Source organism: Scyliorhinus torazame, chromosome 12 (genome assembly GCF_047496885.1).
Source record: "Scyliorhinus torazame isolate Kashiwa2021f chromosome 12, sScyTor2.1, whole genome shotgun sequence".
Taxonomy (NCBI): domain Eukaryota; kingdom Metazoa; phylum Chordata; class Chondrichthyes; order Carcharhiniformes; family Scyliorhinidae; genus Scyliorhinus; species Scyliorhinus torazame.
Window position 1 is genome coordinate 139,159,299 of NC_092718.1, and position 23,187 is coordinate 139,182,485.

The 23,187-nt window shown below is 51.9% G+C and overlaps 1 protein-coding gene across 4 annotated transcripts in view; it reads right to left on the reverse strand.

The window, feature by feature from the left end:
* Positions 1–1,711: 1,711 nt before the first annotated feature.
* Positions 1,712–23,187, reverse strand: part of LOC140386618 (platelet-activating factor acetylhydrolase IB subunit alpha2-like) — a 167,706-nt gene continuing 146,230 nt past the window's right edge. For 3 of the 4 annotated variants that reach the window (XM_072469095.1, XM_072469094.1, XM_072469096.1), the window contains exons 5-6: positions 3,521–3,643; positions 1,714–2,699 (exon numbers count right to left, since the gene is read on the reverse strand). In XM_072469095.1, coding sequence (XP_072325196.1) covers positions 2,421–2,699; positions 3,521–3,643 — 402 coding nt within the window. In that variant the 3' untranslated portion in view covers positions 1,714–2,420. Of the gene's footprint in view, positions 2,700–3,520; positions 3,644–23,187 lie in introns of all 4 variants that reach the window. The other variant, XM_072469097.1, reaches the window with a different exon arrangement.

A 23,187-nucleotide genomic window follows, 5' to 3' on the forward strand; every position in this document is an offset into this window, starting at 1 on the left:
GGGGGAAGACGGGCGCGGGGGGAAGACGGGCGCGGGGGTGAAGACGGGCGCGGGGGTGAAGACGGGCGCGGGGGGGAAGACGGGCGCGGGGGGAAGACGGGCGCGGGGGGAAGACGGGCGCGGGGGGAAGACGGGCGCGGGGGGAAGACGGGCGCGGGGGGAAGACGGGCGCGGGGGGAAGACGGGCGCGGGGGGAAGACGGGCGCGGGGGGAAGACGGGCGCGGGGGGAAGACGGGCGCGGGGGGGAAGACGGGCGCGGGGGGGAAGACGGGCGCGGGGGGAAGACGGGCGCGGGGGGAAGACGGGCGCGGGGGGAAGACGGGCGCGGGGGGAAGACGGGCGCGGGGGGAAGACGGGCGCGGGGGGAAGACGGGCGCGGGGGGAAGACGGGCGCGGGGGGAAGACGGGCGCGGGGGGAAGACGGGCGCGGGGGGAAGACGGGCGCGGGGGGAAGACGGGCGCGGGGGGAAGACGGGCGCGGGGGGAAGACGGGCGCGGGGGGAAGACGGGCGCGGGGGGAAGACGGGCGCGGGGGGAAGACGGGCGCGGGGGGAAGACGGGCGCGGGGGGAAGACGGGCGCGGGGGGAAGACGGGCGCGGGGGGAAGACGGGCGCGGGGGAAGACGGGCGCGGGGGAAGACGGGCGCGGGGGGAAGACGGGCGCGGGGGAAGACGGGCGCGCGGGGGAAGACGGGCGCGGGGGGAAGACGGGCGCGGGGGGGAAGACGGGCGCGGGGGGGAAGACGGGCGCGGGGGGGAAGACGGGCGCGGGGGGGAAGACGGGCGCGGGGGGGAAGACGGGCGCGGGGGGGAAGACGGGCGCGGGGGGGAAGACGGGCGCGGGGGGGAAGACGGGCGCGGGGGGGAAGACGGGCGCGGGGGGTAGACGGGCGCGGGGGGAAGACGGGCGCGGGGGGGAAGACGGGCGCGGGGGGGAAGACGGGCGCGGGGGGGAAGACGGGCGCGGGGGGGAAGACGGGCGCGGGGGGGAAGACGGGCGCGGGGGGGAAGACGGGCGCGGGGGGAAGACGGGCGCGGGGGGGAAGACGGGCGCTGGGGGGAAGACGGGCGCGGGGGGGAAGACGGGCGCGGGGGGGAAGACGGGCGCGGGGGGGAAGACGGGCGCGGGGGGGAAGACGGGCGCGGGGGGGAAGACGGGCGCGGGGGGGAAGACGGGCGCGGGGGGAAGACGGGCGCGGGGGGAAGACGGGCGCGGGGGGAAGACGGGCGCGGGGGGGAAGACGGGCGCGGGGGAGAAGACGGGCGCGGGGGAGAAGACGGGCGCGGGGGGGAAGACGGGCGCGGGGGGGAAGACGGGCGCGGGGGGGAAGACGGGCGCGGGGGGGAAGACGGGCGCGGGGGGGAAGACGGGCGCGGGGGGGAAGACGGGCGCGGGGGGGAAGACGGGCGCGGGGGGGAAGACGGGCGCGGGGGGGAAGACGGGCGCGGGGGGGAAGACGGGCGCGGGGGGAAGACGGGCGCGGGGGGAAGACGGGCGCGGGGGGAAGACGGGCGCGGGGGGGAAGACGGGCGCGGGGGGGAAGACGGGCGCGGGGGGAAGACGGGCGCGGGGGGAAGACGGGCGCGGGGGGAAGACGGGTGGGGGGGGAAGACGGGTTGGGGGGGAAGACGGGTGGGGGGGGAAGACGGGTGGGGGGGGGGAAGACGGGTGCGGGGGGGAAGACGGGTGCGGGGGGAGAGGGGTGCGGGGGGGAGGAGATGGGTGCGGGGGGAGGAGACGGGTGCGGGGGGAGGAGACGGTGCGGGGGGAGGCGACGGGTGCGGGGGGAGGAGACGGGTGCGGGGGGAGGAGACGGGTGCGTGGGGAGGAGACCGGTGCGGGGGGAGGAGACGGGTGCGGGGGGGAGGAGACGGGTGCGGGGGAGATGGATGCGGGGGGAGGAGATGGATGCGGGGGGAGGAGATGGATGCGGGGGGAGGAGATGGATGCGGGGGGAGGAGATGGATGCGGGGGGAGGAGATGGATGCGGGGGGAGGAGATGGATGCGGGGGGAGGAGATGGATGCGGGGGGAGGAGATGGATGCGGGGGGGTTGGGTGCAGCGGGGGCAGGGGCTGCGGGGGGCGCAGCGTTAGGTGAGGTGGGGCGGCGTTGGGTATGGCGGTGGGTGTGGTGGGCGGGGGCCAGGGGGCTTGGGGCGTGTGGGGGTGTGAGGGGAGCCGGCTGTGTGGGGGCCATGGGGGTCGAGGGAGGCTGGGGGTGTGGGGGATGGGGGCTGCAGGGAGGGGCGGAGGGTGCGGTGGGGGAGAAGATGAGGGGAGGTCAGAAAGTTTGTGGTTTGAGTTTGACCTTGTTAACTTGCTTCCCATCTGCCATTTTGGCCTGCAGTCCAGTGGGTTGCCCTCTGGTATGAGGTATCCGTGTGGTTGCAGCCAGAAGGACGATTCGCGACCGGGAATCACAAGCCAGAATTCAGGTCATCACAGACAGCTTCACTCAGGAGCTGCTGCACTCGGCCATGGATCAGATTGCAGACACTGGTATAAGCGTGGCGGGTCAGGTGCAGGTAGTCATACATGTCATTCTGGCTAATAGTCCCATCTGAATTCACAAAGCCTGGGTCCACATCCAGGAACGAGGTGTTGCTACGAATCTCCAGAGTGTTCCTCACCAGCTTGTTGACCAAGGCATTCTTCACACGCAGTGGATTCGGGTCCTTCCCACGGGGTAACAGGCCCTGCAACAAGGGGAAGGGCAAATATCAGAGGCGAGGCAGGGCGAGGTGAGGGCGGGCTGGGTCGGGGGCAGGGTCGGGGATGTAGTCAGCGGCGGAGCTGGGGGCAGGGGCGGGGGGATGGGGCGGGCTCATGGGGGGTGGGGGCGCAGTGGGGCGGGGGTGCTGGGGGGCAGGTGCGGGGGGGCAGGGGAGTGGCCGGTGGGGCAGGGCATGGTGGGGCAGGGACGGGGGGGGGGAAGGAGCGGGGGGGGCAGGGACGTCGGGGCACGGGGGGGTGCAAGGACATGGGGGCACGGGGGAGCAGGGATGGGGGGCAGGGACGTTTGGGAGCAGGGGGGCGGAGGCGGCACAGGGGAGTGAAGGTGCGGGAGCAGGGGTGTGGGGGCATGGGCAGGTGTGTGTGGGGCATGGGCAGGTGTGTGGGGGGCATGGGCAGGGGTGTGGGGGGCATGGGCAGGGGTGTGGGGGGCATGGGCAGGGGTGTGGGGGCGCAGGGGCAGGGGTGTGGGGGCGCAGGGGCACAGGGGGGCGGGGTGGCAGGGGCGTGGGGAACCGGGGCAGGGACGGGGATGCGGGGTGGGCAGGGGATGCGGAGTGGGCAGGGGCGCCAGGGCTGGGGGGCAAGGGCAGGGGTAGGGTGGCAGGGCTGGGCGGGCAGGGATGCAACAGGGGGTGTGGATACAACAGGGGGGGCAGGGGCGGTTGGGAGGCAGGGCAACCTGTGCCATACATCCCCCCAATTGTACTCTATCTCATCCCCACATTGCCGCTCCACCCCCTTTCCCTCCCCACCCTCCCCCGCCTCTTCCCACTCCTCTCACCAGTACGATGACTTTGGCTTGGGGCTGCTGCTGATTCAGGAGATGGACGATGGCCTCAATTCCGCCCGCGACCTGTTCCGCTGTGTGTTCATGGTTGTTTGTCCCCACCCACAGAACGATGACCTGCCGACATGTTTGGCAAGGAGGGAAGACAAAGGAGACCGGCTTCAACAGCAATCTCGCACATCACCGGCTCTCCCCCACCCCCCACCCACGTCCAATCCCGCACCCCCAGATTCAATCTGTCACAGTTCTACTCACTGACTGATCCATTCTTCAGAGTCATTGATAAATGTGTGGAAGGATGTGAGCCAGGTACAGATCCCCAGACGACTCCACTCGTCACACTCCGAGTACAATCTTTTCCAACTCTCACTTCTCAACCAATTCTACCTCAAATGCCAAAATACCCAGGCAGTAGAACATGGGACAGTGCCATTCAGCCCAATAGGGCAAGATCAGTCCTTTCACCTCCACAGGAACAAACCGAACTGGGCACACACTTACTTATCTGTGCCATTCTCATGTCTTTTATGAAATAACAGCCATGGTTCAGTTTGAAGCATGTATGCATACAAGAAGGACATGGTGTCACGTGCCACTTCGGACACAACGCAGTCTCATACTCCCCAGCGCTGCATTGTCACAGGGGAAGTGTAGCACAATCAATCACTCACGAGGCGAGAAGAGATGAAGCCAATCGATGGCTTTATTACGCAGACTTGTTCCCCAGCAGCTCGGTTACAGAATGCGGCTGCTGGGAGAACCCGGGTTCTTATACTCCGCCTTACTGGGTGGAGCCAGCAGATGGCAGATCCAATCAGGACCCAGTGTCTGTCCACCAATAGCTTCTCGGCATCACTGGGTACCGTACTACCCCTAATACATACCACCACAGGAAGTTTTTCAGATGCCACATTAAATCAAGGACAAAGAACAAATAAAAGTACAGCACAGGAACAGGCCCTTCGGCCCTCCAAGCCTGCGCCGACCATGCTACCCGTCTAAACTAAAATCTTCTACACTTCCGGGGTCCGTATCCCTCTATTCCTATCCTATTCATGTGTTTGTCAAGATACCCCTTAAACGTCACTATTGTCCCTGCCTCCGCCACCTCCTCCAGCAGCGAGTTCCAGGCACCCACAAAATCTGTCCCTCTGCACCGTAGACATGGGCAGCACAAGTGATTAGCGTTGCGGCTTCATAGAGCCAGGGTTCCAGGTTTGATTCCCCGCTGGGTCACTGTCTGTGTGGAGTCTGCACGTTCTCCCCGTGTATGCGTGGGTTTCCTCCGGGTGCTCCGGTTTCCTCCCACAGTCCAAAAGAAGTGCAGGTTAGGTGGATTGGCCATAATAAATTGCCCTTAGTGGCAAAAAAGGTTAGGAGGGGTTATTGGGTTACGGGGATAGGGTAGAAGTGACAGCTTAAATGGGTAGGTGCAGGCTCGATGGGCCGAATGGCCTCCTTCTACACTGTATGTTCTATGTTATTCCTGGCTCTGCCTCAATGTAACCCTTTGATTGATATTCCCATTTCACCCAATCTATCATTTTCTCCGATATTCTTGACTTTTCCTCAAGCTCTCTCTCTGCTTCAACAATTCCGGTCCTCCATCAAACTGTCCCTTTTTTCCGATATTCCTAGCTCTCCATCAAACTGTCCCTTTGCTCCGATATTCACAGCTCTTCCTCTATCTGTACATTTGCTCAGATATTCCTGGCTTCCTCTCAAACTATCCCTTTGCTCCGATATTCCCGGCTCTCACTCAAACTGTCCCTTTGCTCCGATATTCCCGGCTCTCCCTCAAACTGTCCCTTTGCTCCGATATTCCCGGCTTTCCCTCAAACTGTCCCTTTGCTCCGATATTCTTCAAGGGGCTTGTTTAGCACACTGGGCTAAATAGCTGGCTTTTAAAGCAGACCGAGGCAGGCCAGCAGCACGGTTCAATTCCCGTACCAGCCTTCAATTCCCGTACCAGCCTCCCCGAACAGGCGGCGGAATGTGGCGACTAGGGGCTTTTCACAGTAACTTCATTGAAGCCTACTTGTGACAATAAGCAATTTTCATATTCCTGGTTCTCCCTCAAACTGGTATTCTGATATTCCCAGCTCTCCTGCAATCTCTCCCTTTGATCCGATATTCACAGCTCTTCCTCTATCTGTAAATTTGCTCAGATATTCCTGGCTCCCTCTCAATCTATCCCTTTGCCCCAACATTCCCGACTGTTCCTCAATCTTTGCCCCGTTATTCCCGACTCTTCCTCAATCTTTGCCCCGATATTCCCGACTCTTCCTCAATCTATCCCTTTGCTTCAACATTCCCAGCTCTCCCCCAATCTATCCCTTTGCACCGATCTTCCTGGCTCTCCCTCAATCTATCCCTCTGCTCAGATATTCCTGGCTATCCAACAATCAAAGAACAAAGAAAAATTAAAGCACAGGAACAGGCCCTTCGGCCCTTCAAGCCTGCGCCGATCCAGATCCTGTATCTAAAACTGTCGCCTATTTTCTAAGGATCTGTATCCCTCTGCTCCCTGCCCATTCATGTATCTGTCTAGATACATCTTAAATGACGCTATCGTGCCCGCCTCTACCACCTTCTCCGGCAATGCGTTCCAGGCACCCACCACCCTCTGCGTAAAGAACTTTCCACGCATATCTCCCTGAAACTTTTTCCCTCTCACCTTGAACTCGTGACCCCTAATAATTGAGTCCCCACTCTGGGGAAAAAAGCTTCTTGCTATCTACCCGATCTATACCTCTCATGATTTTGTAGACCTCAATGAGGTCCCCCCTCAATCTCCGTCTTTCTAATGAAAATAATCCTAATCTACTCAACCTCTCTTCATAGCTAGCGCCCTCCATACGAGGCAACATCCTGGTGAACCTCCTTTGCACCTTCTCCAAAGCATCCACATCCTTTTGGTAATGTGGTGACCAGATCTATACGCAGTATTCCAAATGTGGCCGAACCAAAGTCTTATACAACTGTAACATGACCTGCCAACTCTTGTACTCAATACCCCTTCCGATGAAGGAAAGCATGCTGTATGTCTTCTTGACCACTCTATCGACCTGCGCAGCCACCTTCAGGGTACAATGGACCTGAACACCCAGATCTCTCTGTACATCAATTTTCCCCAGGGCTTTTTCATTTACCGTGTAGTACGCTCTTGAATTGGATCTTCCAAAATGCATCACCTCGCATTTGCCCGGACTGAACTCCATCTGCCATTTCTCCGCCCAACTCTCCAATCTATCTATATTCTGCTGTATTCTCTGACAGTCCCCTTCACTATCTGCTACTCCACCAATCTTAGTGTCATCTGCAAACTTGCTAATCAGACCACCTATACCTTCCTCCAGATCATTTATGTATATCACAAACAACAGTGGTCCCAGCACAGATCCCTGTGGAACACCACTGGTCACAGTTCTCCATTTTGAGAAACTCCCTTCCACTACTACTCCCTGTCTCCTGTTGCCCAGCCAGTTCTTTATCCATCTAGCTAGTACACCCTGGACCCCATGAGACTTCACTTTCTCCATCAGCCTACCATGGGAAACCTTATCAAACGCCTTACTGAAGTCCATGTATATGACATCTACAGCCCTTCCCTCATCAATCAACTTTGTCACTTCCTCAAAGAATTTTATTAAGTTGGTAAGACATGACCTTCCCTGCACAAAACCATGTTGCCTATCACTGATAAGCCCATTTTCTTCCAAATGGGAATAGATCCTATCCCTCAGTATCTTCTCCAGCAGCTTCCCTACCACTGACGTCAAGCTCACCGGTCCATAATTACCTGGATTATCCCTGCTACCCTTCTTAAACAAGGGGACAACATTAGCAATTCTCCAGTCCTCCGGTACCTCACCCGTGTTCAAGGATGTTGCAAAAATATCTGTTAAGGCCCCAGCTATTTCCTCTCTCACGTCCCTCGGTAACCTGGGATAGATCCCATCCGGACCTGGGGACTTGTCCACCTTAATGCCTTTTAGAATACCCAACACATTCTCCCTCCTTATGCCGACTTGACCTCGAGTAATCAAACATCTATCCCTAACCTCAACATCCGTCAAGTCCCTCTCCTCGGTGAATACCGATGCAAAGTACTCGTTAAGAATCTCACCCATTTTCTCTGACTCCACGCATAACTTTCCTCCTTTGTCCTTGAGTGGGCCAACCCTTTCTCTAGTTACCCTCTTGCTCCTTATATATGAATAAAAGGCTTTGGGATTTTCCTTAACCCTGTTTGCTAAAGATTTTTCATGACCCCTTTTAGCCCTCTTGATTCCTCGTTTTTAATTGGTCTACATTCCCGATATTCTTCCAGGGCTTTGTCTGTCTTCAGTCGCCTAGACCTTATGTATGCTTCCTTTTTCCTCTTAGCTAGACTCACAATTTCACCTGTCATCCATGGTTCCCTAATCTTGCCATTTCTATCCCTCATTATCACAGGGACATGTCTGTCCAGCACACTAATCAACCTCTCTTTAAAAGCCTCCCACATATCAAATGTGGATTTACCTTCAAACAGCTGCTCCCAATCCACATTCCCCAGCTCCTGCCGAATTTTGGTATAGTTGGCCTTCCCCTAATTTAGCACTCTTCCTTTTGGACCACTCTTGTCTTTGTCCATGAGTATTCTAAAACTTATGGAATTGTGATCGCTATTCCCAAAGTCATCCCCTACTGAAACTTCAACCACCTGGCCGGGCTCATTCCCCAACACCAGGTCCAGTACGGCCCCTTCCCGAGTTGGACTATTTACAAACTGCTCTAGAAAACCCTCCTGGATGCTCCTTACAAATTCTGCTCCATCTAGACCTCTAACACTCAGTGTTTCCCAGTCAATGTTGGGAAAATTAAAATCTCCTATCACCACCACCCTGTTGCTCCTACATCTTTCCATAATCTGTTTACATATTTGTACCTCTATCTCACGCTCGCTGTTGGGAGGTCTGTAGTACAGCCTCAACATTGTTACCGCACCCTTCATATTTCTGAACTCTGCCCATATCACCAGGGGCAGCACGGTAGCCTTGTGGATAGCACAATTGCTTCACAGCTCCAGGGTCCCAGGTTTGATTCTGGCTTGGGTCACTGTCTGTGCGGAGTCTGCACATCCTCCCCGTGTGTGCGTGGGTTTCCTCCGGGTGCTCCGGTTTCCTCCCACAGTCCAAAGATGTGCGGGTTAGGTGGATTGGCCATGATAAATTGCCCTTAGTGTCCAAAATTGCCCTTAGTGTTAGGTGGGGCTACTGGGTTATGGGGATAGGGTGGCGGTGTTGACCTTGGGTAGGGTGCTCGGTGAGCCGGTGCAGACTCGATGGGCTGAATGGCCTCCTTCTGCACTGTAAATTCTATTCTATGATATCGCCTCACTGCTCGAGTCCTCCACAGTGCCCTCCTTCAGCACAGCTGTGATATCCTCTCTGACCAGTAATGCAACTCCTTTTACTACCCTCTCTATCCCGCCTGAAGCATCGATATCCTGGGATATTTAGTTGCCAATCTTGCCCTTCCCTCAACGAAGTCTCAGTAATACCAATACCAGGTACTAATCCAAACCCTAAGTTCATCTGCCTTACCTACTACACTTCTTGCATTAAACCAACTGCACCTCAGACCACCAGTCCCTTTGCGTTCATCATCTGCTCCCTGCCTACTCTTCCCCTTAGTCACGCTGACTTCATGATCTAATTCCTTACAGGCTTTAGTTACTACCTCCTTACTGTCCACTAACCTCCTCATTTGGTTCCCATCCCCCTGTCACATTAGTTTAAACCCTCCCCAACAGCATTAGCAAAAGCACCCCCAAGAACATTGGTTCCAGTCCAGCCCAGACTGTCCAATTTGTAGTAGTCCCACCTCCCCCAGAACCGATGCCAATGTCTCAAAAATCAGAAAAATCTCTCAAGCCACACATTCATCCTGCCTATTCTTTCATTTCTACTCTGACTACCACGTGGCACTCGTAGCAATCCTGAGATTACTACCTCTGAGGTCTGACTTTTTAACTTGTCTCCTAACTCCCTAAATTCTGCTTGTAGGACTTCATCCCGTTTTTTACCTATATCATTGGTGCCTATATGCACCACGACAACTGGCTGATCACCCTCCACCTTCAGAATGTTCTGCAGCCTATCAGCGACATCCCTGACCCGTGCACCTGGGAGGCAACATACCATTCGGGAGTCTCGTTTTCGACCACAGAACCGCCGATCTACTCCCCTTACAATTGAATCCCCTATGACTATGGCCCTTCACTCTTTTCCTGCCCTTCTGTACAGCAGAGCCAGCCACGGTGCCATGAACCTGGCTACGGCTGCCTTCCCCTGGTGAGCCATCTCCCCCAACAGTATCCAAAACGGTATACCTGTTTTGGAGGGAGATGACCGCAGCGGACACCTGCACTGCCTTCATGCTTTTTCTCTGGCTTTTGGTTAACCATTCCCTTTCTCCCTCAGCAATGCTTGGGTTTCCTCCGGGTGCTCCGGTTTCCTCCCACAGTCCAAAGATGTGCAGGTTAGTTGGATGGCCATGCTAAATTGCCCTTAGTGTTGGTGGAGTGGGGTCACTGGGTTATGGGGATGGGGTGGTGTGGGCTTGGGTGGGGTGCTCTTTCCAAGAGCCGGTGCAGACTCGTTGGGCTGAATGGCCTCCTTCTGCACTGTAAATTCTATTTTTTAAAAATTCTATGAAACATTCCTAATCTGGGGTGTGACCAATTCGCTAAACGTGCTATCCACGACCTCCTCAGCATCGCGGATGCTCCAAAGTGAGTCCATCCGCAGCTCCAGAGCCGTCATGCGGTCTAACAAGAGCTGCATCTGGACACACTTCCCGCACATGAAGGAGTCAGGGACATCAGCCACATTGAGCAAGAGGAACATAACACGGGTCTGAGATCTCCTGCCAATTTTAATCTTAAGCTTAACTTAGTCCAACTATAATATCAAATAATAGATAAATGAAAAAGGAAAAATAAATAAAAATTGTGACCAATCACACGATAAAAAGAAATAGAAATAGAAAAACCTCACCTTATCAACACACCAGTCTTTTTTTTATGGTTAGAGGAGGATGGCAGGCGGGAGACACCACACGTGTAGTGTCTCAGGTTCAGCCGCTGCCCAAATATATCAGTTCACTCACCTTCCCAGAGCGCAATTCAACCGCTCCCACTCAGCTCCTCCCTCTCACCGCTCCTGTAAGGCAAGTTTTTGAAAAGGGAAACTTAACTTCCGGACAGCCCCCTGGTTACTGCTCTCGCTGCTACCGTTGAAAAACTGAAGGCCGCTTCTCCTGGAAGGTAAGTTTTTAAAACGGGAAACTTACCTTCCCGACAGACCCCCTGGTTACTGCTCTCGCTGCTACCACTGAAAAACTGATCTCTCCCTTTGCTCCGATATTCCCGGCTCTCACTCAATCTGTACCTTTAGAACATAGAACATAGAACAATACAGCGCAGTACAGGCCCTTCGGCCCACAATGTTGCACCGACATGGGAAGTCAAAAAACAAAAGCCATCTAACCTACACTATGCCATTATCATCCATATGCTTGTCCAATAAACTTTTAAATGCCCTCAATGTTGGTGAGTTCACTACTGTTGCAGGTAGGGCATTCCACGGCCTCACCACTCTTTGCGTAAAGAACCTACCTCTGACCTCTGTCCTATATCTATTACCCCTCAGTTTAAAGTTATGTCCCCTCGTGCCAGCCATATCCATCCGCGGGAGAAGGCTTGTAACTGAACTCCATTCTGAACATTTCCCATCAACCACCACCCTCTGTCTTCTTTCAGCTAGCCAATTTCTGATCCACATCTCTAAATCACCCTCAATCCCCAGCCTCCGTATTTTCTGCAATAGCCTACCGTGGGGAACCTTATCAAACGCTTTACTGAAATCCATATACACCACATCAACTGCTCTACCCTTGTCTACCTGTTCAGTCACCTTCTCAAAGAACTCGATAAGATTTGTGAGGCATGACCTACCCTTCACAAAGCCATGCTGACAATCACTAATCATATTATTCCTATCTAGATGATTATAAATCTTGTCTCTTATAATTCCCTCCAAGACTTTACCCACAACAGACGTGAGGCTCACCGGTCTATAGTTGCCGGGGTTGTATCTACCCCCCTTCTTGAACAAAGGGACCACATTTGCTATCCTCCAGTCCTCTGGCACTATTCCTGTCGCCAATGATGACATAAAAATCAAAGCCAAAGGCCCAGCAATCTCTTCCCTGGCTTCCCAGAGAATCCGAGGATAAATCCCATCAGGCCCTGGGGACTTATCTATTTTCAGCCTGTCCAGAATTGCCAACACCTCTTCCCTACGTACCTCAATGCCATCTAGCCTGGGTCTCAGCATTCTCCTCCACAACATTATCTTTTTCCTGAGTGAATACTGACGAAAAATATTTGTTTAGTATCTCGCCTATCTCTTCAGACTCCACACACAACTTCCCATCCCTGTCCTTGACTGGCCCTACTCTTACCCTAGTTATTCTTTTATTCCTGACATACCTATAGAAAGCTTTTGGGTTTTCCTTGATCCTACCTGCCAAATACTTCTCATGTCCCCTCCTTGCTCGTCTTAGCTCTCTCTTTAGATCCTTCCTCGCTACCTTGTAACTATCAAGCGCCCCAACTGAAACTTCACTCCTCATCTTCACATAGGCCTCCTTCTTCCTCTTAACAAGAGATTCCACTTCTTTGGTAAACCACGGTTCCCTCGCTCGACGCCTTCCTCCCTACCTGACCGGTACGTACTTATCAAGAACACGCAATAGCTGTTCCTTAAACCAGCTCCACATATCCAGTGTGCCCAACACTTGCAGCCTACTTCTCCAACCTATCCCCCCCAAGTCATGTCTAATGGCATCATAATTGCCCTTCCCCCAGCTATAACTCTTGCCCTGCGGGGTATACTTATCCCTTTCCATCACTAACGTAAACGTCACCGAATTGTGGTCACTGTCCCCAAAGTGCTCTCCTACCTCCAAATCTAACACCTGGCCTGGTTCATTACCCAAAACCAAATCCAATGTGGCCTCTCCTCTTGTTGGCCTGTCAACATATTGTGTCAGGAAACCCTCCTGCACACATTGTACAAAATTCGCCATCCTTTCCTCTACATCCCTAGAACTATTTGGAGGCCTATCGAAAACTCCCAACAGGGTGACCTCTCCTTTCCTGTTTCTAACCTCAGCCCATACTACCTCGGAAGAAGAGTCCCCATCTAGCATCCTCTCCGCCACCGTAATACTGTTTTTGACTAGCAGCGCCACAGCTCCCCCTCTTTTGCCTCCTTCTCTGAGCTTACTAAAACACCTAAACCCCGGAACCTGCAACAACCTTTCCTGTCCCTGCTCTATCCATGTCTCCGAAATGGCCACAACATCGAAGTCCCAGGTACCAACCCATGCTGCCAGTTCCCCTACCTTATTTTGTATACTCCTGGCATTGAAGTAGGCACACTTCAAACCACCTACCTGAACACTGGCCCCCTCCTGCGAAGTCAATTCTGTGCTCCTAACCTCTATACTCTCAATCTCTCGTACCCTAAAACTACAATCCAGGTTCCCATGCCCCGGCTGTATTAGTTTAAACCCCCCCAAAGAGCACTAACAAATCTCCCCCCCAGGATATTTGTGCCCCTCAGGTTCAGATGTAGACCATCCTGTCAGTAGAGGTCCCACCTTTCCCAGAAAGAGCCCCAGTTATCCAGAAATCTGAATCCCTCCCGCCTGCACCATCCCTGTAGCCACGTGTTTAAATGCTCTCTCTCCCTATTCCTCATCTCATTATCACGTGGCACGGGCAACAACCCAGAGATAACAACTCTGTTTGTTCTCGTTCTGAGCTTCCATCCTAGCTCCCTGAAAGCCTGCCTGACATCCTTGTCCCCTTTCCTACCTATGTCGTTAGTGCCAATGTGGACCACGACTTGGGGCTGCTCCCCCTCCCCCTTAAGGACCCGGAAAACACGATCCGAGACATCACGTACCCTTGCACCTGGGTGGCAACATACCAAACGTGAGTCTCTCTCGCTCCCACAAAATCTCCTATCTGTGCCCCTGACGATCGAGTCCCCAATTACTAATGCTCTGCTCCTCTCCCCCCTTCCCTTCTGAGCAACAGGGACAGACACCGTGCCAGAGGCCCGTACCCCATGGCTTACCCCTGGTAAGTCATCCCCCCCCACAAGTATCCAAAGCGGTATGCTTGTTATTCAGGGGAACGACCGCAGGGGATCCCTGCACTGACTGCTTTTTCCCAGTCCCTCTTACAGTTACCCATCTATCTCCAATCTCTGGTGTAACAAATTCCCTGAAGCTGCTATCTACCCCCTCTGCCTCCCGAATGATCCGAAGTTCATCCAACTCCATCTCCAGTTCCCTAACTCGGTCTTGGAGGAGCTGCTCCTGCAAAGGTAAGGGTTTTTAAAGTAAAAACTTACCTCCCAGAAGGCCCTTGCGCACCGCTCCCGCCGAAATCCAAAGTGCTGCTCCTGCAAAGGTAAGGGTTTTTAAAGTAAAAACTTACCTCCCAGAAGGCCCTTGCGCACCGCTCCCGCTGAAATCCATTCACTCTGATATTCCCGGCTCTTTTGCAATCTGTATATTTGCTCCGATATTCCGGGCTCTCCCTGAATCTGAACATTTGATCAGATATTCACGGCTTTTGCTCCAATATTCCGGATCCCCCTCAGTAATAATAATCTTTATTGTCATAAGTAACACTTCAATGAAGTTACTATGAAAATCCCCTAGTCCCACATTCTGTGATATGGTCCGAATTAAGTAAAGGCATGATAGGAAAACTGGTCAATGGGAAGACTGGCCAAAAGGTTTGATACAATAAAAGAAAGACTGAAACTACTCATTCCAGCTCACCAGGCCCAGGTAAAGAATGCTGCCCTAACCATTTTCAGACTAGTATGGCCATAGGCCAACTCTGCATAACTTGAAGTCTGAAAAGATCAGCGAAGGTTGAGCCATTCCAAAACACCGGACCTCGGCAACTCCTGATAAAACTAACTCGTCATAACCCAGGGCCGTAGGAATTTAAAACAAAGATTAGTTCAGGAAGAAACAAGTCTATTCTGACCTTTCAATGTTCCCTCCGAGGACTAAATAATGGTATGAGTGGTATGACCGAACATGGTCTGGTCTTTGCTTCCGTTTGTATTTCCGATCAAACTCCTGACCATACTGTTGTCACATAATCTTGATAAAGATATTGAGCTAATTCTCTGCGAAAGCACGGAAGTTGTGAAAGACTGAGCAGTTTTGTTTCAGCCATTACTGTTTGCAGTTGTTTTCGAAAATAAAGCTTGTTATTCTGTCTTAACAAGTGTGTTGTATCTTTCTACTACAGAAGCAGGAAAATATTGACTTTGACATTTTGGCGCAAGCGAGCAGTTACCAATATCCTGAGTGAGTTCCGTGGGGGACTGAAGAAGTGATCGAGCCAGACCCGGGGAAAGAGACAGGCGCCAGCACAAGGTAAGATTAACCTTGGTCTCTCTCTCTCTCTCGGATTGGTGGTTCAACCCCTCATCCCTGACAGAAGTAACTAAACAGGTGACGGTGCTCGAATCTAAATTGTACTTATTAAATTGTTAGTAGAGTACTTCGGGTCAGGGATCCGAATTGTGGTTAGCCTTAGGTCAGGGACCTCTTCCTTGTTTTACAGGTTTAAGTTTGGGTCAGGGACCTCTTATACAGTTTGGGTCAGGAACCCTGCAATTTGATTTGGTACCAGGGATTTTTTGGTTGCCAGGGGCACATTGTACTGACATTATGGGGCAGAGTTTAGACAAAACCGGGGGCAATTCCCCTCTATTTTTCATGTGCTCTGAAAACCCTTCTCAAGAAAGTAATTTACGGAGATTATCTGCAGCACTGAACGATAAATTGGGTAGCGATATTTGGCCACTAGGGGGCAGTTGGAACTACGATAATTGCATTTCTGCTGAGAAAATTATTTGGCAGAGAAACGCCAGCTCCCACTAAGCGCCACGAACAATCACTATTAATGAGTTGGAGGGATAACGCCTGTAGAAAAGGGATTGATGATTGTGTGGATGGTAAAGCAAAAAATTGGGAGACTTTAAAATTGGAATGTGAACTTCGGGATAGAAAGCATAAACAAGGCGAAAATAAAAAATCTCCAACCAATAGGCAGGGAGGGCTAGCCCAGCAGATTAAACGAAAGGAGGATCCTCCCAGTTGCTCTGGCATGCCGATGTTTCCCTATTCAGGCGATACGGAAGAGGAGGAGGATTTAACCCCTGGACCCCACCCTCATCCTGCACACACCGATTCTACAATTCCACCGTCCCAAGTCCAGACTCCCTCTTATGGTCCCACTGCCAATGAAACTCCTGCTAACGCATCCCCCGTCGCATACGCAAGCCGTTAATATGGAACAACCCTTCACCTCTGTTAATCAGGCTTTTCTTGATTTATCACTCCAACCTAAGGAGGAGGAAACCTTTCCGCCACCACCTCCCCCCGCAAATTATCCCATTCGGAGTGTTATTAACTCCCACGCTGGTGATAATGACGACCCATTCATTGAGGTGTGGCAGGCTTTTAAACCCCATGAGCTATGTTTGATCATGGCCCAATGTCCCTCCTGCAAAGAGGATCCAGAGGGGTTCACTGAGTTTTTGAGGAGAACTGCGACCACGTACGGTGCTACCGCACGTGATCAATATTCATTGATTTATTCATCCCTTCCCCCAGAATTAGGGGAAAGATGGAAAAATGAATTAGGACTTCATGGGGACACGTGGACGGCCTTCAGCGCCGCGCACACCAAATGGAGGACGATCAGCGTACTTTAATGTTCCCTGCACTAAAACGGGCTTTCCGTAAACCTGTTGACATCGCCAAACTCCTTGAATGTACCCCCACTTCTAAGGAAGATGGTCCAGAATGTATTGACCGCTTTTGTGGCGTGTACACTCTTTACTCCGGGGACATTGCTTTCAATGCAGGCACACAGTCTCCCCAATTTAATGCACTGTTAATGCAGGTTTCGCCTGACCGCGCAGCATCCAGTATTAAAACTAATAACATGGACTGGTCTGACAATTCGAAACCTCAAATGAAACGTGCTGTGTCTTATTATTGGAGCAATGGCCGCAACCGTGAGACCTGTTACAAAGACACTTCGCCCAAAATTAAATCCAAATTCATCCAACGTCCCTCTCAAAGAAGAGCTCCTAAAGGTCAGAACGCTCAGACAGATTCACGTTACTATCGCCCAGATTGCACGGACCCTCCTGAATTTGGTTACCGCCCACAGGCTCCTTACCCCTTCACGCCACACACGGAGGATTTCGACAGCGCTCCGCGTCGTCCTCCTGCCAAATATGTCACTTGCTTCAACTGTCAACATACAGGGCACTACGCTAGAGATTGTCCGGCACCCCGACGACAAGGTAGATTTCAACCCCGTCAGCAGACACCCTCTAACCCCTACTGACTAGCCAGATCGAACTTTCCGGTCCTCTCAACAGACCACTCTGACGAGCCCACCGCTACGATTTACATAGAGGGCGTGCCTATCCCCTTCCTGATTGACACCGGCGCGACTCATTCTACGCTAGACTGGACATTAATTCAGAAACATTGCTTTCCCCTTTCTGATAAGCATGTGGAACTTGCTGGTTTCATGGGGGAAGGTGCTGTTTATCCGCTTACGAAGCCTCTCTCTGTTCAATTTGAGGGCCGGGATTGTTGCATCCCTTTCACAGTTACCCGCGTCCTCGGTGTCAACCTGGCCGGACGCGACTTGCTGTGTCCCTTGCAGGTGGAAATTGTTTGCCTTGATAACGGCATTACTATATCAGCTATCCCGCAGGCCCAGCTTTGAAATGTTCCCCTTTTCGCTACTCCACAGTGGTGGTCGGTTGATTTTGATCCCTCACACTTTTCACCTCTGTTAGATATTCCCGATCCACATGTCACTCTTTGCTACGATCATACAGGATGCTCGCCTGATTTGGAGAGCACTTACCAAGACGCCCTTGGTTCTCCACAATCCGTTTCCTTTGTTGGCCTCCCTAAGGGAAAAGAAGGGTCTGCCTTTCTTGTCAATTTACCTCTGGATTCTGGCGTCAGTCGGGACTTGTGTCACCCCACGTGACCCTTTCTGTGAACGAAGGCTACAGTGCCAAGTCCTTGGGATTTCTGGCAGCTGCATTGCGAGGACAAGCTGATCCTTTCTTTAATGGAAGTCAAATCCTACCCGCAGGCACTTTAGAATATTTTCAACGCCTATTTGTCCTCATTGGCACATTGCACCACCATCGTTAAGTCCAATCAACGACTTCTGAACTACCCGCAGATTTATGGGCGGCCTCCAAACACGAAGTTGATCTCACTAATGTCCCTCCCGTTGTTATTAAAGTTAAACCTGACATGCCATTGCCCTCGATTTCACAGTACCCTTTGCGCCCCAAGGCTGAAGAAGGAGTCTCGGTCATGATTCAATCGTTCCTTCAACAGGGAATTGTGGTACCATGCCAATCGCCCTGTAACACCCCGATTCTTCCAGTTCCTAAGATAGGAAGACCATCCGAATGGCGTTTGGTCCAAGACCTCCGACGTATTAATCAAATTGTGGAACCCTTACATCCTATTGTCCCAAACCCGGCGACAATCCTTAGTAATGTCCCACCGGAAGCGACTGTTTTCACCCTTGTTGATTTACAACATGCCTTTTTTGCGATACCCCTCGCCCCTGAATCACAGTATTTGTTTGCCTTTACATTTAAGGGCAACCAATACACTTGGACTAGGCTCCCACAGGGCTTCATTCATTCTCCAACCCTTTTCTCACAAGCATTGCACTCCCAGTTAGCGACATTATCAACTCCTGGTGGCTCCACCATCATCCAATATATTGATGACTTACTCCTTGCCAGCCCTGACTTCAACGCTAACCAGCGTGACACCATTTACCTGCTCATCCGTCTCCATTCATGGGGATATGTGATCCCGCCCGCTAAAGTTCATAAAGGCCAACGGCAGGTCAAATTTTTGTGTGTCCTAATAAGTGCTACGGATCGCTCCCTTACTCCGTACTCCTCTCAAAATGCTCCTCTTACGTTTGAACTTCCTGATTCAGCAAAACAATCTTTTGTTACTCTCAAAAATGCCCTGGCTACCGCCCCAGCGCTAGGACGACCTATGTATGACAGACCCTTTCAGTTGTACATTAATGTTCTTGATGAATGTGCCACTGGTGTTCTAACACAAGAATATGGTGACCGGCGTCGCCCGGTCGCCTACTATTCTACGAAATTGGATCCTGTAGCTTGCGGTCTACCTCCCTGCACCCAAATTCTTATGGCTGTCCATTTGTTAGCACAGGCAGCCTCTAATCTGACCCTTCACCAGCCAGTCCAAGTGCATACCTCGCACTCTATTGTGGCTCTCCTAACGTCTCAGCAAACCCAGCATCTGACTCAAGCCCGCTTGAGCCGCTATGAGGTTTCACTATTGCAAAACTACGACCTCTCTTTTCATTACTGTTCTACCTTAAATCCTGCTGTGTTCCTCGAACAGCCCCCCGATAACCTTGCGGACCCGGCGCACGATTGTTTGCTTCGGAATCACTTCCTTACCGCCCGGATTTAACGGACCGGCAGATTGATAATCCAGATCTAATTTTTTATGTTGATGGCAGTTCCTCCATTTCTCTCACTGGCATCCCACAGTCGAGATCTGCCGTGGTAACCGACACTGATGTGCAGGAAGCAGCAGCCTTCGAGAATCCTGTCTCCGCACAAAAAGCCGAGCTATTTGCCCTTACTCGAGCATGTATTTTGGCCACAGATAAAAGTACTAATGTTTACACTGATTCTAGGTACGCCTTTGGTGTGACCCACGATTTTGGTCGCCTCTGGCAACAGCGAGGCTTTCTCACCTCTGCGGGAGTTCCCATTCAAAATGCTCTTTGGGTTAAAAATCTCCTCGATGCTATTCAGCTTCCCCATCAATTGGCAATTATTAAATGTGCTGCGCACACAAAGGGGGACACTCCTGTTCAATTAGGAAATGCCCGTGCTGATTCGGCTGCTATGGCTGCGGCTATATCAGCCTCTCTGATTGTTCCCAGTGGGGTTAATCAGGCTCTAAACCAGGTACCTGCATTAGGAACGAAGGGCATGCCAGACATAACTGAAGTTCAAAATTTACAGAGAGACGCCTCTGATTCCGAGCGCACACTATGGAAGTCAATGGGGTGTTCGATGTGTCATTTGCATGAAACATAATAAGGGTAAAGGCATTAAGTGCCCTCCAGGAACCACTCCCTTGCCAAATGGCCCTTTTGCCTGTATACAGCTTGATTTTATCGAATTGCCAAAAGCACAGTGCTATAAATATTGTTTCGTAATAATCGATGTGTTTAGTAAATGGATTGAAACCTTCCCCACCACTAATTGTACGGCACATACAGTGGTGAAGTTGTTGTTAACGGAAGTCATTCCTCGTTTTGGGGTACCCAAAATGGTGAGCTCAGTCAATGGACCACATTTTGTAGCTCGGATCAATACGGAATTGTGCGAAGCACTCGTAATTAAACAGCAACTGCACTGCGCGTATCACCCACAGGCAGCAGGAATTGTGGAAAAAGCCAACGGGACTTTAAAATAAAAATTATCTAAATTAACTGAAGAAACTGGGTTAAATTGGCTAAAAGTATTACCCTTGGCACTGTTTCACGTGCGAGTGACTCCCCATTCGCGGACCGGACTGTCGGCTGCAGAGATAGTCTATGGTCGGCCAATGAGGACTCCCTGGGATGCCCATGAAAAACCCCTAGAGGGAGTAGACCTCCATGTGATGGGGGAACAAATGCAGAACTATTTGAAGCAATTAACACTTTCTCTGAAGTTTCTCCACTCACAGGTAAAACAGGCACATCTCCCAGTAACGGCAGGGACAGCCGTCCCTCGATATCCAGTGATCAAACCCGGAGACCACGTGTTGTTGAAAAGCTGGGACAGAAAGAAACTAGGACAACGCTGGAGCGGACCCTTCCTCGTACTGCTGACTACACCAACTTCCGTCAAACTTGAAGGACGTTCAAGTCGGATACATCTATCCAATTGCAAGAAGATACGTCTCCAACCCAGACGAGAACACAGGATGAAGATCTTCATTATAATTTTTGGACTCTCTGGACTATTTAGCCTTACTGGCCACTCGGTAGTAATAAAATGACCTAAACGAGACCTGCCTTCCAATACTATATATGTCATAACTTTACGCCGGAAAATTGAACGTAAGCAAGTGTTGGGTTTGTACCCACATCCCTGTCCATTCGAGGGAAGGAATACCTCTCCAATCCCTCCCCTTTCATATCGCAGAGACAGTTGAATGGATTTTATGACAAAATCAAACAGGGAGCAGGGGAAATAGGGGGGATATGGAAATATGGAGATCTGCTGGCTATGACATGACTAAATTTTCAGCTTCGTATCAACCGACCTATAATCATGCCTTGACTCCACCCTCCCTCACTGTCCACTCGTATAATGTTCAAGATTCCATGTGTTTTAATAAATCAGGGAAAGGAAAGTTAATGGGGCAAAGTAGGTGCAACCTTACAGTTGACTGGCAAGGACCGGTACCAGGCATATCCAACAAGGGCATGTTTAACTGTGATTGGTCCAATGTATGGAATATAACCTCTAACATTTCATGGGGACAGACATCCCCAATCCCCTGGATGACATCAGCTGATGATTTTACGGCCTATAATGGAACCTATTTCATATGCGACACTAAAGCATATCCACTAAAGCTACAGGAATAGTGCCAGAGGACTGGAGGACAGCAAATGTGGTCCCTTTGTTCAAAAAGGGGAGCAGAGACAACCCCGGCAACTATAGACCGGTGAGCCTCACGTCTGTAGTGGGTAAAGTCTTGGAGGGGATTATAAGGGACAAGATTTATAATCATCTAGATAGGAATGATATGATCAGGGATAGTCAGCATGGCTTTGTGAAGGGTAGGTCATGCCTCACAAACCTTATTGAGTTCTTTGAGAAGGTGACTGAACAGGTAGACGAGGGTAGAGCAGTTGATGTGGTGTATATGGATTTCAGCAAAGCGTTTGATAAGGTTCCCCACGGTAGGCTATTGCAAAAAATACGGAGGCTGGGGATTAAGGGTGATTTAGAGATGTGGATCAGAAATTGGCTAGCTGAAAGAAGACAGAGGGTGGTGGTTGATGGGAAATGTTCAGAATGGAGTACAGTCACAAGTGGAGTACCACAAGGATCTGTTCTGGGGCCGTTGCTGTTTGTCATTTTTATCAATGACCTAGAGGAAGGCACAGAAGGGTGGGTGAGTAAATTTGCAGATGATACTAAAGTCGGTGGTGTTGTCGATAGTGTGGAAGGATGTAGCAGGTTACAGAGGGATATAGATAAGCTGCAGAGCTGGGCTGAGAGGTGGCAAATGGAGTTTAATGTAGAGAAGTGTGAGGTGATTCACTTTGGAAGGAATAACAGGAATGCGGAATATTTGGCTAATGGTAAAGTTCTTGAAAGTGTGGCTGAGCAGAGGGATCTAGGTGTCCATGTACATAGATCCCTGAAAGTTGCCACCCAGGTTGATAGGGTTGTGAAGAAGGCCTATGGAGTGTTGGCCTTTATTGGTGGAGGGATTGAGTTCTGGAGTCGGGAGGTCATGTTGCAGCTGTACAGAACTCTGGTCCGGCCGCATTTGGAGTATTGCGTACAGTTCTGGTCACCGCATTATAGGAAGGACGTGGAGGCTTTGGAGCGGGTGCAGAGGAGATTTACCAGGATGTTGCCTGGTATGGAGGGAAAATCTTATGAGGAAAGGCTGACGGACTTGAGGTTGTTTTCGTTGGAGAGGAGAAGGTTAAGAGGAGACTTAATAGAGGCATACAAAATGATCAGGGGGTTGGATAGGGTGGACAGTGAGAGCCTTCTCCCGCGGATGGATATGGCTGGCACGAGGGGACATAACTTTAAACTGAGGGGTAATAGATATAGGACAGAGGTCAGAGGTAGGTTCTTTACGCAAAGAGTAGTGAGGCCGTGGAATGCCCTACCTGCTACAGTAGTGAACTCGCCAACATTGAGGGCATTTAAAAGTTTATTGGATAAACATATGGATGATAATGGCATAGTGTAGGTTAGATGGCTTTTGTTTCGGTGCAACATCGTGGGCCGAAGGGCCTGTACTGCGCTGTATTGTTCTATGTTCTATGTTCTATGTTCTATATCCATGGCTCCCCATTGATTGGACAGGATCCTGCTTTTTGGGATATGTTGTACCTCAAATGCGTCACCTACCCACCCTTAAGCACTCCCCCTCGCGAGCAAAAAGGGCTATTTCTAAAACGGAATAGTTCTTTATGATGGCCTTTCCCTTGTACGGAACGGGCAAGGCATCCGACGAACTGATCCACATGGCCACAGCATTGGAACAACTGGCGAACGTAACGGCAGCAGAAGCCAGGGAAGCTGGACAGGCACTGGCTGAGGTTTCAGCTGAGCTAGTAGCTGTCCGGACCGTGGCATTACAAAATCGACTGGCTTTGGATTATCTGTTAGCCTCGCAGGGAGGAATGTGCGCTATCG